This window comes from Danio rerio, chromosome 24 (genome assembly GCF_052040795.2).
Source record: "Danio rerio strain M-AB ecotype USA chromosome 24, GRCz13ab, whole genome shotgun sequence".
Classification (NCBI taxonomy): domain Eukaryota; kingdom Metazoa; phylum Chordata; class Actinopteri; order Cypriniformes; family Danionidae; genus Danio; species Danio rerio.
The window spans coordinates 8166755-8186730 of record NC_141044.1 but is presented as its reverse complement, the minus strand read 5'-3'; the positions used below and the strand labels follow the sequence as shown (position 1 = coordinate 8186730).

At 34.9% G+C, this 19976-nt stretch overlaps 1 protein-coding gene across 3 annotated transcripts; it reads left to right on the top strand.

The window, feature by feature from the left end:
* The first annotated feature begins 865 nt into the window (after positions 1-865).
* eef1e1 (eukaryotic translation elongation factor 1 epsilon 1) lies at positions 866-19700 on the top strand. 3 transcript variants are annotated; one of them, NM_001386550.1, is given in 4 exon segments: positions 866-978; positions 4434-4631; positions 13796-13891; positions 18049-19700. In NM_001386550.1, coding segments are annotated over 4 exon segments (522 nt in total). In that variant the 5' UTR covers positions 866-894; the 3' UTR covers positions 18193-19700.
* Positions 19701-19976: the final 276 nt, after the last annotated feature.

The following is a 19976-nucleotide window of genomic DNA, read 5'->3' as shown; positions in this document are numbered from 1 at the left end:
TATATTGATAGTCTACTCATCAAATCATCGTTATACAATAACTTGCCTAATTACCCTAACCTGCCTAGTTAACCTAATTAACCTAGTTAAGCCTTTAAATGTCACTTTAAGCTGTATAGAAGTGTCTTGAAAATATCTAGTAAAATATCATTTACTTTCATCACGACAAAGATACAATAAATCAGTTATTAGAGAAGAGTTATTAAAACTGTAATGTTTAGAAATGTGTAGAAAAAAAATCTTCTCCCCGTTAAACAGAAATTGGGGGAAAAATAAACGAGGGGGCTAATAATTTAGGGGGGGGCTAATAAATCTAACTTCAAGTGTGTGTGTGTGTGTGTGTGTGTGTGTGTGTGTGTATGAAATGTTGTTCACTGTCATTATGTCAAAGATAAAATAAATCCTTATTAGAAATGAGTAATTAAAACTGTTATGTTTATATAAATATCTTGCAGTTTGGACTTTAATTTGTTGACAGATCATGTCAACTATATACTGTAAATTGCCATAGTTTACGCCAGAACACCCCTTCGAAGTACAGTTATTGACAACATGACTAAGTACATGACATTTTGTAGGCCTCATCTACTGACACGTTCATTGACACGGAAATTAAATTCTGAGAGATTAACTAAGGATTTTGAGCAAGAGACAAGAGCTTTTGCGGGCAGTCCATTGTGTTTTGCTATTTGTACCCGTTATTTTCAGAGATGCACTTACTGTTTTGCAAATTTGAATTCTGATCTAACAAATGTTCCAAAGAAAGAGAAAAACTACATTACCATATGAAAACAGGCTGAATCTGTCCAACATGACGCGACAGAGGCGGGACTAGAGAATCTCCACCAATCAGCGCCCGCTTAATGTAGTCCGTTGGTTTCCGGTGTGATCAAGATGGCGCTGCGGGAGCTGAACTCGCTTGAGAGATTTCTAGGATTAAAAAAGGCAAATAAATACAGCACGCAAGGAGGGAAAAAGGTGAATCGAACGCTGAAAGAGATATAGTTGGGGTTTTGAGCTGATAGTATTTTTAAAAAGATGCGTTAGGGTTGTAAAGTGTCATATGTTCGTCATTGTATGAATGAATGGCTGGTGGTGGAAACCTGAAATTTTATTTCACTGGGAAGATTTCAGATCTTCTTTATTATGTATTTAATATGTATTATTTACATACATTCAGCAGCATTTCATCAATTATTTTTAACCGTGTTAGAATGATAAGTATCCAAGTATTTAATAAGTATTCACATGTGTTAGTAGTAGCAAACCCACTGAAAGATCTTTGTTCACTGTGACATCTGGATCATCAAAGAAACACATCTACTGTAAAAATAACATCTAAACGGTTTAAGACAGCCTATTATAGGGCATTTACAAGGTAAAACATCTTGGATAATTTTCAAGTTTACATAAAAACACTTGCCTGCAAAAAGACATTATGGCCCTTATGCTAAGCAACATTTAGAGCAGCTTTATACCCACCATGTGCATTGAAACTACCTATAGATAGATAGATAGATAGATAGATAGATAGATAGATAGATAGATAGATAGATAGATAGGTAGATGAGTGATTCCGGCAATATGGATGTGACATCTAAAATTTCAAAACATAAATTCACCGTGATAGTATATGTTAACATTATATTGAAGCATCTGTTTATATATTCCAAAACAACTAACCACAGAGTTATTTGAGCAGAAAAATATCAATCTGTAAACCTATTTTATATTTTAAATAAGGGATTTAAACATACGTTATGGATGTGATGAAAAAAGTATGCAACATACTTTGTAGAAAGTCTGAATTAAACTGCACAACCCCCCCAAAAACAATGCTAATCAAAAGGATAAGAGTTCTCTCTAAAGAACTAAAACTATTTATTTTATTATTATTATTATTATTATTAATATTTATTTTTATTTTTTTTGCATTAATGAGGAAAAAGCTCCATTATGGGTATGACAGATGGGAAATTGGCACTTGTGTAATTTTGGTAAGTAAAATATAATAGTTTGAAAACATTAACACAAACATTTTTGAGTATTTTTAGAACACTGTAAAATACTTAGAAACAGTTTTAAAGAGATAAATTTCATGTTACTACAAAAATAAAGAGCAGTATTTGCAGTGACTGACTTTACATCTTACCATTATTAATTATAAAGTTTAAGCAAATTACAGTCCTTTGTATTAAGAGTTTATTTGGAAAAAAAAACAGATAACAATTTGTAATATTTTAGAGTTTAACTGCAAAAAAACTGTATCTTTGAAAAATAAAATAAAATGATGATAATCTGTTCTTCTTTTTTTAGTCGCCTTATAATAAGTAAAAAAAAAAATCTATAAATACTTTTTTTTCAAATGTTAGTTTTGTTAATATTAACATCGGTGATGTATTGAAATTAAATAAGTACAGTTCCCTAATACAATACTTTTCTATAATTATTTCTTATTGAAGCTACATTATTAGTATTTATTATTATGTAACCAACCAAATAACACATACAGTAAATGTTATTGATGTAATATACCATGTAATATTAATGTATCATTTAACAATTCAAATCTTATTGTTCAAAATTGATACTGTACACTAGCTTCATTCATTTATTAATGTGCTAACTACTTTATTCATAGTTTTTTTCAGTTGTTCCCAAAGTGTTGTTCATAGGACGGTGATTTCCAAAAGTCAAATAAATTCTATTAAACTGCTAGAATTACCATATTTTATCCATAAACCACAGGAGATAAAAATAGTAGTTAATAATTACATAAAAAAGTAACATCATACAAATGATAAGCCATCAGCCTTTTAATTTTTTTTTCCATAGATTCCGTTTTTACGTTAGATTAACAACATAGTAATAGCGTCAGCTGTAGCAGATTGATTTTATAGCACCAGGTTCAATTTTCTGACAGCTTCATTGCAATCAAATACATTAAAAATGAATACAGACCACAACTGAACATTGAGGATGATCTCTGAGTGGCGGTCTCCAAAATTAAACCAAGAATAGACTTGTGCTGAAAACATTGTGCCCACCGGTCTCATTATGTGAGGTTAATATTAAATTAAACAAATTCAAGAATGAGCCTATGGTTGTTAGACTGTTGCACTTTTTTGCGTCGTCAATATGCTTGTGTTTAATATTGGCCTATAGTTATGTGTGCAACATTTGTATATTTATAACCACCTCCGAGGAATGTGGGGGTCGCGAGTCACTTGAATTGTTATTTTGGGGGTCTCAGGATGAAAAGTTTATTCAACTATGCTCAAACATGAGTATTACTTCAGTAACCTTATACATATGGTGATATTCAATAATTCAACATATAGTGATGATAAACATGCACACTAATGATATTGTGGGCGCTTCAATTTTATAGTTAATAATTACTTATTTACATTTTAGAGTGCTTTTTTAAAAATATTCACACTGTTGTAGTGTTCGAAACAGTGCCAAATGCTTGGAGACTTAATTGATTAGCTTAATAGTACAAAGATAAATGATTTAGCATGTTAATCTGGCCTACTAATTGCCCAAATATTGACTGAAAATTCTTTGAATATCTATAGGGCTATTGTAAAATACACTTTACAGTAAGGCTCCAACAGTTAACATGAGTTAATTGAACTAATCTCTTGATCAAAACTACAAAAGCTTTTATTAATGTTAGGTGATGTTTATTTTCTTATTTATGAAATAGTAATGTGTTAGAGTCATTTTATTAAGCCTAGTAAATAACTAATAAAATGCAGTTGTAACTAATATTAATATGCCACTAATAATTGAACTAATTTTTATGCATTAACTATTGTTTACTAATGAGATTACATGTAGTGTTAGCTCTTGTACTTTTTTTGCAACTTGATTTGATTGAAATATTTGTTTACTGTGAACATGTGTATACAATAAAGCAATGCACCAAGTCAGGGGTGTCCAAGCTCAGTCCTTCAGGGCCGGTGTCCTGCATAGTTTAGCTCCAACTTCCTTTAACACACCTGCCTGGAAGTTTCTAGTACACTTAGAAAGGCTTGATTAGCTGGTTCAGGTGTGTTTAATTGGGGTTGGAACTAAAATAGGCAGGACACCGGCCCTCCAGGACCGAGTTTGAACAACCCTGCACTAAATAATTTGGTTATTATGCCTGTTAAAGTAACTTTTTGCAGGGTTATAGTGAATACCATGATGAAAGCTTGAGCAATTTATTGCAACAAGAAGTTCCTAAATAACATGCACTTGTGAAACATGAAGCAAAAATCCCTGATTTTGTTAATTTATTGGCAACTTAAGTTACAAAAAAGATTTATGATGTGTTAAAACCTGTCTAATCTGTGGCTAACAGCATTAATTTAATGAATGGATCTATTCCTTTTAATTGCTTCATTCAATAGATTAGTAACATGTTTTAATTTATTTATGTGTAGGTCCCTGTTCTCCAAAACAACAATGGGCCAGCATTGACTGGTCTGGTTACTATAGCGTGTCATCTGGTTAAAGAAGCCAAGAGGCCAGAGCTGCTAGGAGACGATGCTGAACAGAGAGCTGTGGTCCAGCAATGGCTTGAACATCGAATAACAAAACTAGACAACTGTTCTAAAGAAGAGGTCAAAGTTATATTGAAGGTAAGGTGATACTGAGTAAAGGTATGGTCAGATTTGCAAAATTTCACTTTAGCTTCACGTTATCCACTTTTTAGAATATTGCGAAAAGGAAAACGCTGAGGTGCCTTAACTTTTAAATTTGGCTTTTTATGCTGACCAAACCATAGAAAAACATAATTTCATAAATCGTATAGGAAGAAGGACTTTGTAAACAGGAAATGGTGTAATAATGGTGTAATATCTTTACAGATTTGTTAACACTTTTGTCAGTTTTCAATACTAAAATGTATTATTTTTTTTTTTTAGTAAGCCAGAAAATTTGAAAGTCCGGTTTGGTTCAGTTATGTTGTTTACAGTCTGCTCTCCAACTTACTCAACTGAGGATGTCATGAAAACAATCTTCAAGGTTTTAATAGTTCATGTATTTATTAATGTGAACTAAGAAAGAAAAATACTTGTACAGCATTTATTAATCATAGTGCAACATGTTTAATGCATTATTAACATTTAAATGTGTTAATAACATTTCATTAATGCACTTTGAGTTTACTAACTAACAATGTGAGTTATTACCACTTTTAACTTGAGTTAACTAACTATAATAACTGATTGTATTTTCAATAGCCTTTACAAAGATGAAATACTGTAATAATAACTGTTATACATAGTTAATTCATGTTTATAAATACATTAACTAATACAATCTTAGTGTAAAGTGTAGGGATAGTTGACAGTTTGACCCAAAGAATGACCAGTCTGGTAGATGAAGAAGAGCCGGAGTCAGAGATTTAAATAAATAAAACAAGTTTACTGAAGATAGTTTGCAATTTCATTCACAGAAGCCAGCTTCAACACTCGCAATGAGTTCCTAGGCCGCTCTGCTTACAATCACCAATCAATAACAATTATACTCTCACATAACGTCATTACTGCGTCATACATATGAGTGTTCTAACCTGATTGGTTAAAACACAGAGAGTAGGAAAATGTCCACGTGGGGTTCGTGCGTACAATTCTGAACATTATCTTAAGCATAAACGTCAGACATCCCTTAGACTGATTAGAGCTGACTCCAGACCTGTGAAATAGATCAACAATCAAATAGAACACACACACACACACACACACACACACACACATAAAGTATAATCTGTTTCTTATCCAAGGCTGAGTGTACTCTCAGCCGTCTTTATCAAAACTGGTTAAAAACTGGTATCATCTACATTCAGGCAGTTATAATTCCTTACTACACAAAGTCTATCTTGAATAAAAAGTAGAATCACTTTAAAAGATTTAACCGTAAAAATAGCAAAATCACTTTAGACATTTTAGACAGTATTAACTCATGGAAATAACAATAGGAACAGTTGTTCCTATACATATATACATATATACATATATCGTTAACATAATCTCATATGTTGTTTTAATAATTTATTGTTCTAATATAATGATATAATTTAAGATAATAAAAATATAACTTTGAATTACTTAAGGAATAAGTCCCATCTTTGAAATGACTTTGTAAAGTTGCCTCCAAATGTCTTGCACAACTTTGTTTCTAAATATCAGGCACCTGTTTCAAATACAAGATAGCTTATTATTACTTATTGTAAATGTCACTTTATAAGACATAAGAGGCCTGTTTCCGTAAGAAGGTTCAACCAAACTTGCTTGGTTTAAACTTGAACTTTGAGTTGACTTGCAGAGAGATTAAAAACTCAGAGTTTTAGGTTTCAGAACTGCTGATCTGAGTTAGGTCAATCAAGTCTGAGTAGATGCATGCAAAATTCTGTCACATGGTGCTTTGAAAGGGGGCGGGATTAAACAAGATGATTAGATATTAAAAAAGCGAGAGATTTCTCCGTATTTTAAATTTCTATACAGAGAGGTCATGTTGTGATCCTAGATTGGTCTCACACAGTCAAGTGAAGTAATTTTGCAGGTCAAGAGTTCACCAAGCTTGAACTTTCCAATGCAGCGATCTGTGAAACTTGATGCATAAGTCTATGGAGAGAAAAGTCCAGTGTGACCGCAGCTTTATTCAGAGTTAAGCGACCACACCGCGACTATAAAAAGGCATTATGGAGTTGAGATATTACAAGTCAGCATGGCAACATCTGAAAAAAAAAAAAAAAAAAGAGATAAGCATTTTTTTCTCCAGATGAACTTGATCTGCTCATGCAAAGTTAGCAAGTATGACCATCTATTTTAAAAAACAACACTGCATCAGTGAAACAGAGACAGGTAGCGTGGGAAAACATAGCTGCTCAAGTTAATCCGTAAGTTTGCATTTTAAATATTTAAAGTATTTAAATATTTAAGTATAATAATTTTTTTTTTATGTGTGACGTTTTATTGACTTTCAATTAAAAAAAGGTAGGGAGTTGACCTTAATTTTAAAGTTGTTTCAGATGTCATAGCATTAAAAAAATAGGCTACTGCATAGTTTCTACAACAAATTTGACAAAACAAGAATGCATATAACCTTAATGTTCAGTGGAAATGTTTAATTTAAGGTTGCCACTTTTACACGCGTTAAGCAGTTTAAGATAAAAAAATCCAAAAATGAGTTTTTAATAGATTTAAAAGTGCACTTGTGTGTCTGCCTTTTTTATTGATCAAGTGGTGGAGTTTGATATGACATTTAGAATGTAAGCAGTACTAAAAAATAGTTTTTAAAAAGAATAATAACCTCATTAATCTAGTTACAGTACATGTCCCTGTCGAAGGTCAGTGAATTTAAGCTAATTATTATTAAAAAAGGACAAGCCAATCTCGTAACTTTGTTCTTTGTGTGATTGAAATGTAGGTAATATTTTTCATCCAAAAATGCCAATTAACTTTATGCGCAAAAGTTGAATATCAGATAAAAGATGTGCGAAGAAAGAACCATTTCCATCCAACAAATCAAAGTGAACAAAATCGCAGTTTGGATAGGATGGTGTGAGTGCACCTAGTGTGAGTACACCCTAGGGTTGTCACAATATACCGGTATGACGGTCTACCACGATTTGAACGTGCACGATTATTATACCATGAACAATTGCATATCAACGGTTTTAACCCTTAAAGACCGAGACAGCCGCCCGCGGCTAAAAATAAGTATAGCTCTTAAATGTTTAATAACTTTTGATCCACTGATCCGATTCATACAATTCAAAGATTGGCATAAAGATACTTTCAGAGGCTCCGGAATCAGTGCGGTTATGTCATCAAAATTTGACAACGCTGATTTGACAAAGAAACGCTCGTCACTGTGTCTCCGGACAAACCAGACATGATACATTGATGCATTGTCCCTCCTCCATGCCCAGATTGGTTCAAACTCGGTATATCACAACCAATAAGCATAGGTTTCGCTTTTGTTTGTGGATCAACATGAGCTTTTTGAACAACATGGAATGAGAGATAGGCATACATTTATGCGCGGCTAAATAAAACGCAAAAAAAAAGTTTTGCATGAAATAATTCTCATACTAAGTACTTTTTCATGCACAGCAGCACAGAAACATGACAAAACAGTGACACAGTAAAGACGAACTGCTGCTCTTGCTGTTTTCAAAAGACGCAAATGAAGGTGCAGCTGTTTGTCTGCATTGCAGACAACCAAATCCATATCCACAGACAACCATATCCATGCTGGCACATAAAACCTAAGGATGTTCCATATTGAATCTAGTTTCATTATGTAACTATTTTTAGTATAGTAAATATTTATATCTATTTTTTTACTGAGGATTTGCACCATGTTTATTTGGACTTTGACACATTATTTATTATTTTCTTATTTTTTTATTTGTTCATTGTAAGTGGTGTTGTTTATAGTAACTGAAAATATATTATTTGGAAAAAGTCAAATTTGCTTCACTGTTCTATTATTTTGTAACATTTGTAACATACCGTATACCGCGAAACCGTCAAACCGTGGTATTGTTTTAGACGATTATCATACCGAAAAAAATTCATACCGTTACAACCCTAGTACACCCTAAGCCCTACAATTTATATTTAAGGGTTATTTTAATGTATAACTTCTACAAACTTATAATGCATATGATGTGGATATAACACGTCTCCAATCCAGGTCTATAAAGTCCTCCATAATGCACTCACTTATTAATGATTCCTGATTGTCTTCCACGTGGTGAAGAGTAGGCAAAATCTGATATGTAGTGGGGGGAAAAAATGATGCTGGATACGAACTGGGTTCATGATCGATCGCTTCCAAACATGTTGCTATGCACTTTACAAGCTACGCCACTCGCGTTGCTGTCTATTGCGCTCTTTAGTTATGTTGTCTCTGTCAATCAAACGGTGATGGGCGTGAATCGCTTAACTAACTTGTTCCAATGAGGTGCACTATTTGCACTTAGCCTAAATAGACACTCCAAAATCGGCATTTTTCCCCCCTCGCAGGGACCCCAAGTGTGCAAGCCTTCCTTACCAGTCACAATGCTATAATTTAATTTAACATAGCCTTAAATTCCTATTGACACCAATAGTGACATATTAGATAATTACTAAGCTAGAACAAAACCATGACGGTAGCATTGAGTAATCTAACAAGTGGCATGTGACCCTTTTATTATAATAATTTTTAGCTTTATTGATTCTTATCAGTGTCCAGAATCCTGAACGTTTTTCTATTTAATCTTTATTTCACCCATGCAAACCCGCATTTACAACATATTCAAAACGTTGATTCGACAATCTATCATTGTGCGTTTAAAGTGAACACCACTCCAAACTCAACAACAATGCAGTCACAATGATTTCTCTGTACAAGCTGTGGAGCTTCGATTTGGAATCATCCACAATGCAACCTGTCAGATGGTCTTTAATTGACATGCAAAGGGTAGCAGGGGTCACACGCTGTACTGCGATCAGTTCAGAAGGGATTAAAGGTATAAAGCTTCTGTCTGTGGACAGTGAGAGGCAGTCTCGTTAACACGGGCGCTCAGCGGGATGGACGCCTCACGGCAGAAGCTGTCAGTGTGTGGCGAAAGGCTGTCCGAGCACGGGTCTGGAGCAGAGCGCTGCTGATCGCTGGTTAATAGTGGCAGTTTAAACTGTAATGAAGGGCTGATGTAACGCCCTCGGCACGTCACTGTCTGACCAACTCACAGCACTCTGTTAGGCAGGATCACAACATTTAAAGGAGGAGAAACAAGAGTCCTACAGCAATAGACACCAGAGTAACAATAAGACTCAGCAAAGAGTTTACAATGATCAGGATGAAGCTCATGCTGGACAGGTGAATGTAAAGACAATAAGAGTAAAATCAACTAACAGAGCACTTCAGAGGGTAACGTTTTCACCCACAGACCTTGTTATCATCTGGTTTAACATCCTTCTTGTCTTAGAATTTTGTTTTCTTGTACATTATTCGCCCATGGGATCAAAAAATAGTCGCCTTCAGTAAACCAACTGAACATAATTTTAATCCTAAAATCTTTTTTCTCATGGAGAAACAACCTCATCTTCATCACAAACTCTGTGAATGTCTCCGTTTTCTCTCATCAGTGTGGAGTAATTCATCAGGGTTTAATCAGTGAGCAACATATTTGACCGAAGAGTGTATTTTCTAATGCGAAATGTACATGAATAGTGCATATTAAATGCATGTAAGAAAAGTTTTATAGCGTATATGCGTATAACCTTCATGAAAATAGAAAATGATATTTTTTTTTCTAAAATAAGAGTAGTTTTAGGAAAAAGTCACTAAATTTCAAGATAAAAAAAAGCTGCATTGTTTAAATTAGCTTTTTTTCTGCTTTTTTGAATGGTGCATGGGTCATTTTTGGCCAGTCAACATGAGGGTTAGGATGGATGTTTGTCAGGCTACTCTTGTCCACTTTAAACAAAGTGAGCTTGTCCAATTTGGCCACTTCCAGAGTTAGTCAAAGGCTGGGTTTACATTAGCCGCGTTCCCCACTATTGAGCCTAAATCGAGTGTGCCAGGGCCGCTGTCACTTCCGGGACCTGATTGAGCTAAAGCGGGGCTTACTCAGGGCCAGCGGCCGGCCTTTTTCAGCCCGCCAAATACCTTACGACAAGGAGGGCTAGCTGGGGCTTCAGGGCAAAGTGGAAAGAGAGACAGAGTTTGCCCAAGTTTGATGAAGATGGCGTGCTGCCATTACACTAGTTTTCCGATCGCACACGAGTGCATGCGCCAAACAAACAAATAAATAAATAAGGGAAAGAAAAACACATAGCTTGTCAGTTTAGGATGGATTATTCCATAAAACACCTTATAAGCTAGGGGTCTTTTTGCTTATGATTGCCCTTATGTTTCCCTTTTAAATGCAAGGCTGTTGCATAAAATAATAAATTATTTTAAATAATAGAAAAAGTAAATTGAAAAAGTTAAAATAGAAAAAGTAAAAAACAAAATTCCAAAATATATAATTTTTTTGTTTATTCATGACAATTTGCTTTTGTATAATGTCATTAGTAATAGCAGTATTATTTATAATATTATTTAATATATGCATATTTGTATTTGTTTAATCAAAAACAAGCTTAGATTTGTCCACCTGTTAGGATTTGTACCATATGGAGCATAGGACGTCTGGAAATAACTCGGTTTTATGACCACACTTTGTTGTTATTGTTCATTTATTAGTTTTCTGGAAATTAGAACGGAATTTAGAAATAGTTTTGAAACAAATCTTTGCGCTTAATAAACAAAATTAATTTTGTAAGCTAATGGATGTCTGTGCATACAACACTTTCCTAGCATGAAAGAGAGAAAGTGAAAGTAATTTCCGAATGGAAGAGGCTCATTCTTTATCCTCGCGCTGCAGATAGTCTGTTTAACTGTTTTCTCACTATTGAAGCGTTCAGTTTTTCCACTTACAAAGTCCGCCATGTAAATAGGAAATATGTCATGACGCGATGCAACTGACTCTTAAAGGGAAAGGAAGATGAGACTCTGATTGGTTAATTCTCAAAACACACCCATAACTCACTAAGAGAATAAGCTCAACCCTGTTAGACTTTGCACCACGGGTAATGGCTGTTAGACCATTCAGACACCCCCTTAGTGCTTTTGCGCCCTGGGCTTTAGACTTTGTGCCTAGATCATTAAAATAGAACCCTAAATGTTTGCTCTTTGACACAGTATTTAATTTTTATTTTTTATTTTTTGGTCTGAATTACAATTAATTAGATCTGAATAATAGCTTTTAACTGTTTATTTTGGTATGATTATTACTAAACTAAAATTTTTCTAGGGAAGTGTTATTATGTGTGACATGCTGTTATCGCAATACTCAACAAAAATATTGCACAATAGAATAACAATATCACATATTTGTTTTCCAGTATTATCCAGCCCTAATATTGAGCTTCCAAATCATGCAAGACCTTATCAACATTGAATCTAACAGGGAGCCAATGTAGAATTTCCAAAATTGTATTGACGTGTTCTCTCTGTTTTATATATTATAGATTACGATTGATAAAGTTGTAGTTGCTATTCACATGCCTTTCGTTTGTTTACCTTGTACACAAAATTCATGTAGAACATGATGACATAAAAGTTAAGAAAAAAAAATATATAAAAAAAAATAAAAACTATATTTTAAAAAATTATATCGAAGAGATGCATTTGGAAGCATGTTTTGGACATGCTAAATCTGGCCTGCATATTGTAATCCAATCATATCACCGTGAGCAGAACTGTGTTCAGCGTCAAGCATGTCTCAGATAGAATATAGAAACCCTCAGGCCAGTGTCTCCTAACTCAACACGGTCCACTGTAACACAGATGTGTCTGTAGGCTGTCCATCCACTCTTACTCCAATAGAGCAAGTGTGAGTTTGATGTGAAACTTTGCAAAAGCCAGGATTCTACAGCAGGGGTTGGTGTGTGCGTGTGTGGGTCTCAGGGGACAGGAACATCTTCAGCACTTGTGCACAATACAGCACCGCGTCTTGAGGGCTAATGGAGGCAGTGAACAGTGTTGAGATGAGCTACTTTATTTAACATAGACATGAACAGACACTTGTCTGAGCTCAGAATTTTAAATGAAAATACTGTTTTTCACAATACATTTTAAAATCACTAAATTGTTTTAATACCTCTCAACTGCCATCTTACATTTTCAAGAGGTATTTGTTATTCCAATCAAATTTTTTTTATTTATTTTTTACTTTACAAATAATTTGGAAAAATTTATACAGTATATGACTGGTTTAGTTGCTGCATTAAAAGAAATAAATACTACTACTACTACCACATCTACTACTACTACTACTATTAATTCTAACTAAAAATAATAAACTTATAATAATCATAATTTTCCAGAGCACAAAATAAGCATGTTACCCATTTCTTGAAGATGTTTCTTTAGATGAATGACTGCTGTTTTAATGCATTTATATCAAATCAATTTTATTTTTATTTTATATTTTTTTTAAATAATCAGAATAAACAATTCTGGAAAGTAATATAGTTGTTTAATTAGATATGTCTGCTAACCTATATTAATATGTACAACTTGTTAAGAGTAATGTAAGTCTCAAAAACTGACTCTACAGCGCCACCAATGCACATTTGACGGACTGGCCCCTGAGCTACGTTTTACTTACAAATACGAAAATTGGCACACACGTCAAAAATGCCAATACCTACAAAATTTTACCTAGATAAAAATTTTATCTGATCATCACCAAAATTGGGTTTTGTCATCTAAAAGCCTTGGTTTTGTTAAATTGCGAAGATCTAGAGTTTTCGCCGAAGAGCGTATCCGTGGCGGCCTCTCAAACTTTGACGATTCGCCACAATGAAAGGTAGCAGCGATGAAAGGTCCCTTTCATGGCTGCTTGCAGCTTTAATTGATGTTGCTTTCAAATACAATAAATCCCTTAATGCACAATTTGCAGTGGTGCTCATTTATTGTTGGTGGGTGCTCCTAAATTTTTTCTGGTGCTCCTTAATATCTGAAGTTAGGAGCACTGGTGCTACCAAGTAAAAGAGTTAATTTGGAGCCCTGATACTGTAACTGCTATCTCACCGTCACTATTTGTGCTTAGTGTAAATAGACATCTCTAAGACAATGTACTTATTTTCACTTTATCCCTTCTGGCACTTGTCTATTTTTTCTTCTGATTGTCAGAGTTACCATTTTTGACAGGAGAGCAGGCCCAGAGTGACCTCCTTTTATGCTTGGCTTGCAGGATCTTAACCGATACCTGGAGGACAAAGTTTACCTGGCTGGGAACGTCTTCACCCTGGCAGACATACTCATGTATTACGGAATCCACCACATTATTGTAAGTCCCTCAGCGGTGAACTTCAATCGTTTGAGAGAGGTGATGCAGAGCTCCCAATTAAAGCAGCAAGACGCTTGAAGCACAGGAGAAACCTGACACAGCAGAAAAGATGAGACACGTAGTGATGTCAGTTCCCAGGACAGCAGCCAAGGAAGTTTAAGGAGCCTGAAGGAGCCCATTGAGACAGGAAGAGAGGGATGAAATGAGAATTAGAGAGAAAGGAAATAGAAGATCACATCTCTGCATGTCAGTGTTTGTAATTGACTGACTACATGACTGACAGAGAGTTGCCATTACCCAGAAAGCATTGGTGTGTCACTCAGTTTAAAAAGCCTGAAGATAAGGTCAGTTAGACATACAGTTGAGCTCAGAAAAAATAGCAGTATCTTAAAAAGGGAATAAAGTGCACATCTTTTTTTGTAAATAGCTTTTTATTTCAACTATAGTTTAAATATTAAACATTCAATTTTTAATTAAAGCTTGTAAAGATTTTTTTAATCCTTTTAAATATGTATTAAGTTTTGGCTGAATATCCCCTTAATGAAGAACAATTATTGAAGTTTTTTCTTCACATGATGATGGAACTCTCTCAAACGACACACTGCTATTATTTTGAACACCCTTTCCCTGGGGTCCGTTCTTCGTACCTCGCTTAAATGATCTAAGATGATTTGGCAGATCCTGGATCTTTTAATCATGATAACTGATCTCTCGCTAATTTGGTTCTTCAAACAAGTTCGCGAATCAGATTAGAATGTCTGGATAAACTGATCTGAGATCAATGCGTGTGTTGTGAAGGACAGATCTATCGATCCTCGAAATCATGATCAGCAATGCAACGATTGGCTGACGGCACAGCAGCGTAATGACATCATCTGATTAATATTCAATTATCCATGTGAGCAAAATTACATCAAATTAGCAGTAAACGGCTTGTTAAATATGACACGCAATAACTTTCCACATATGTTGTGAACTGCAGGCTTTACACTTTCATGTGTCAAGAGTACTCATCATGTATTTCAATGCAAATCAATGTAGAGTTCTACATTTAGAAAAGATTTTCTTTATTATAGTAGCCGTTTTCTTTAATCGATGTAAAGAATAACTGGTTGTTTACAAAAGCACTTTCATATTGGTAAAGGCGTCTGCAACTTTTGTGAAGCATCAAATCACTGGCATATTATCTGTCAAAACATGTTTATGACTGCATAAATGTATTATTGCTTTAAAAAAAAAGTCACATATTGTGCATTTCTATTATACACAATTTGTACTAAAGCGATCTAAAAAGTTCATATCAATAAGTTTTCTCTTAGCACCACCAGGTGACAGTCTTTGTACTTTTATTTAGAGGGTGCAGATTGCATAAGTTTTATTAATATGTATAACTTTATTTACTTTATTAATGACTATAACTCTATATATATATATATATATATATATATATATATATATATATATATATATATATATATATATATATATATATATATATATAGTTAAAAATATGTACCATTTTCCCAAGTGTAAATAACTACTACTGTAAGAAAATATCAGAATTCAGAACATACTTTCTGTATTATCTTTGCTTGAACTGAGCCGATCTAATCCTGTTTATATGAATTGAACCTGCTCCTGATCAGGTTTGACCTAGCAGAACTGTTGCTATGATAACAACTCTCGGATCAGCTTTGAAGAACGAAACGATCCTGGATCGTGTCAAATCGTCAATATCCAAATCCAGCTAACTGAGTAATCCACGTACGAAGAACGGACCCCAGATCTTTAAATTCGTTAGCCATTTACTCAGAACAGTTGTCTGTTGTTTCTGTTGCACTACTACATACACAAGTAAATCATTTGCAATCCACAAATATCTCTATTGCTTTTAACAGCGGTTTCAGAGGTTTTTATTTTTATTTTTACACAGCTGTAAAGCATCTAAAATGGTATTCACCCCCATGGTAAATTTCATGCTTTAATGTTGTACAGCATTGAACCACAAAGGAACTTGTTTGGACTTTTTCATGTCACTGCCTAAAATGTTATACAGTTATTGGACACACATTAATTTTTGTTTTAACCATTCTTCTAGTATTTATAGGAATTTCCCCATTTCTTTCTGTATATTGAACAATGTTTGACTTATGAGAAACATGGCATCTATTTGGTCCACAGTCCGTTGAAACCCCTTTAATATTTACAACCGATCGTTTTTTTATAGGTTTGTTGGTTAAGTGAGTATTAGTTTGTGAACCTATTTGCCAGTCCAATCATCATAACATGTCTTATATTAAAACTCAGACACTTTTTGACCTTGAATACTTTTTTAGACACTGTACTGGATGTCTCTGTTTTGCTATATACACTACCTTACAAAAGTCTTGTCGCCTATCTAAGTTTTAGAAACAACAAATAATAAATTGACTTCTAGTTGATCATTTGGTATCAGGAGTGGCTTTTATGAAAGGCAAACTAAAAAAAAAAAATATATATATATATATATATGATCATGCCTTAATTTTTAATGATTTAATTAGGACAGTAAGGTCTGACTTTGCTTAGACAAATGTCCTGTCATTAATGTACAGTATAGATTGTAAAGTCATGGTGCAGGGGAAAAATAATTAATATTGTGTACAGTATGACTCCCATGAGCTTGGAGGACTGCATCTATACATCTCTGCAATGACTCAAATAAATTGTTAATAAAGTCATCTGGAATGGCAAAGAAAGCATTCTTGCAGGACTTCCAGAGTTTATCAAGACTCTTTGGATTCATCTTCAATGCCTCCTCCTTCATCTTACCCCAGATATGCTCAATAATGTTCTTGTCTGGTGATCAGGCATGCCAATTCTGGACCTTCTTTGCTTTCATGACCTTTGACATGGAGGCTGAAGTATGAGGAGGAGCGCTACTCTGGTGAAGAATTTGTCCTCTCGTGTGGTTTGTAATGTAATGGGCAGAACAAATATCTTAATACCTCAGGTTATTGACGTTGCCATCCACTCTGCAGATCTCTCAAGCCGCCTTTCCACTGCACATGACATTTGTACACGACTGTCGGAATACAACCTCTTGTGGTAGACCACAAAGTTTTTAGTACTGTCATGCACCATGGGAGAGAAGCTGTTCTCGCAGTGTCCAAAATAAAGGAGAGCAAAAGCAAGAGCCATTATTCGCCTTGCATTTACCATGATTGAATGACTAAATACTAGAAACTAATAGACCGCTAAAAAATATTTGAGGGAATGTAGAGACAACATAAAAAATTAGGTCCCACTTTATATCAAGTGTCCTTAACTACTGTAGTTGCATCAAAAAATTAATACAATGTACTTACTGTGTTCATAATGTATTTGAGAACACTTGTGGTGCTCTTGAGTTGGGATAGGGGTTGGTTTATGGACACATTTGGTGGTATGGATAGGTTAAAGGGTGGGTTAAGGTGTAGGGAATGGTCAGCAGTGTATTTACAAATGTACTACAGAAGTTAATTACAGATGTAATTACAGGTATTTAATTTACACAATAAATACTATTTACACAATAAGTACATTGTAACAAACTATTAATTCCTGTGTAAGTACATACTAGGTAAGGCCACCTAATATAAAGTGGGACCAAAAATTATATTTTTATTATTCATTTTTGAATAGCAATTTTTTTTTAAAATAGAAACTTTAAAAAAAAATAAAATAGCGAAAAAAAACCTATTTCTCATCTCGCGCGCACGTACCTGTTTGGACAACATTGAACTACATCACATATGGAGATAATCAGAACGCCACGCAGCTCCCGGACTACTCTCCATTTTAAATGAATGGCATCCGGTCTGTCGCTTGTGTGCAGTGGAAAGGAGCCTCCACACTGAATGTAACCCCAAACCATGAATTTTTCTTTACCAAACTTGACTGATTTCTATGAGAATCTTGTGTCTATGCGGGTTCCAATAGAACTTCTGCAGTATTTGTGATGATTGTGATGCAGTTCAACAGATGATTCATCGGAAAAATTTACCTTCTGCCACTTTTCCAAATCAACTAGAAGTCAAGCTATCATTATTTGTTGCTCTTACAACAAGGACAAGACTTTAGTCAGGTAGTGTACATCATGTTTAACTCCACTCATGTTTGCGCTCTGTTTTTCTTAGGTGGAATTGGCTATACAAGAGAAAGAGTGCTATCTGAATGTCAGCAGATGGTTTGATCATATTCAACACTATCCAGGCATACGGCATCATTTGCCTCCTGTGGTGGTTCTGAGGAACAGAGTTTACCCAAGTGGTCACCACTGAAGGTTTTGGTTACTTACACGTCCAATAAGCCAGACCTTAAGATCTTCTAAGGTAACAAGCTGACATGATGTTAACCCAAAACTTCAGTATAATTAAAGCAGGTTGTTTGTTTTCGTGAGCTGAATAATGGCTGCTAATAGTGTTATTTTATATGTTAGCTTAGCATGTTTAAGGATTGGAGTATCTTGATCAATGATCAACATGAAACTGCCTTTTGTTAATGGAAAAGCAGCTCATTCTAATGTTAACTTATTAATAGTTTTTTGGATAAGGTAGTCAATGCTTAAAATAATAAAAAGAAATTTACAAAATTGTCCCTTATGCTTTTGAACCCTTGGAAATTTGACATCATTGGCAGTTTTGGGACAGAGGTCACCAATCTCGGTCCTGAAGGGCCGGTGTCCCTGCAGGGTTTAGCTCCAACTTGCCTTATCCCACCTGCCTGGGTGTTTCAGGTACACCTAGTAAGACCTTGATTAGCTTGTTGTGGTGTGTTTGATTAGGGTTGGAGCGAAAATCTGCAGGACACCGGCCCTCCAGGACAGATTTTGGTGACCCTTAGTATGGGACATGTATGTATTTACTAGCATGAACAAACAATGGGCGATGTTTGCACTGCATTTATTAATTATAGCTCATCATTTGCTTATGCGTTGACAATGAACAGCGGTATTTTCATCAACTAACATTAGCAAAGATGAATTACTACTGTAATTAATGGATTGTTTATTGTTTGTTCATGGTAGTAAACACAAATACATAAAGTATGCGTCCCAAATTGTGAAGTGTTACCGCATTTTTCTTCTGCAGTTTCTCCCTTTCTCCTAGTCTTAGCGCTGGTGTGGGCAGTAGTCTGGGGTTTTGACAGGATGTCATGTTTTCGCTCTGGGGCAGCGGGCAGAGTACCAGCTGTAGCTGCTCAGACAGCACTGGTGCGTTCTGGTTTTCATGTGCTTTTCACTCCATCCATAAGCAGTCTGTCATTTCCCCCTCAAATCCCCTTCTGTTGTTTGTAGCTCTAAATTTCTTTAGTCACTTGAAGCTATATAAATTACAGATTTAATGTGTTTAAATGTCAGAAAAAAAAGACCTGCGCTTGGGATTTCACAGCACAAAATGAAAGGATTTTAATAAAGGGTTATGACAAACATGCTTCTGCAGCTGGAGAATTGTGAACATAACAGCTTGGTAATACACTGATGACTCGAAACATCTTTCAGGAAAGCAAGTTCTTTTATTCTACGCTACAACATGTGGCCAGTCTGGTTTGTCCGCAGCCTTTATGGTGGAAAATCCTCCTCTTATGAAAGGGAGATGTGTTTTTGCACGTTTGCTTATCTGCTGTGCATATGCTGACAAAAAGATCCCTCTGTTCTTTTTATTATACTTCCTTTCCTGTAAGCCTTCTTTATGAAACGTCTGCCGTTCTCAAGCTCAAGTTTGTGTTCTTTAATGTCAACAGAATGTTGTCCTGTGCCAATAAATGAAAAAACGAAGGGAAAACAGAACGATCAGTGTCTTTTCTTTTATGAGTGCTCCTTCTGGATATATGACACATAACATTTTTTTGCAGAATTCAAAGAATTTCCATCTGACATTCACTGTGTCCATAGAGGAACCGCAGCGGAACAAAGCGATGTGTGTTTGTGGAAGTGCAAACCGAAGAAGCGACAGAAATCTTGCAGTCATCGGAACAGGCCTTGTGACCAGATAATGGAGATATCCACAGTGGAGTCTCTGTCTGCCTGTTTATTTCTGTCTCCAGATTTAATTGGCTGGCTAAT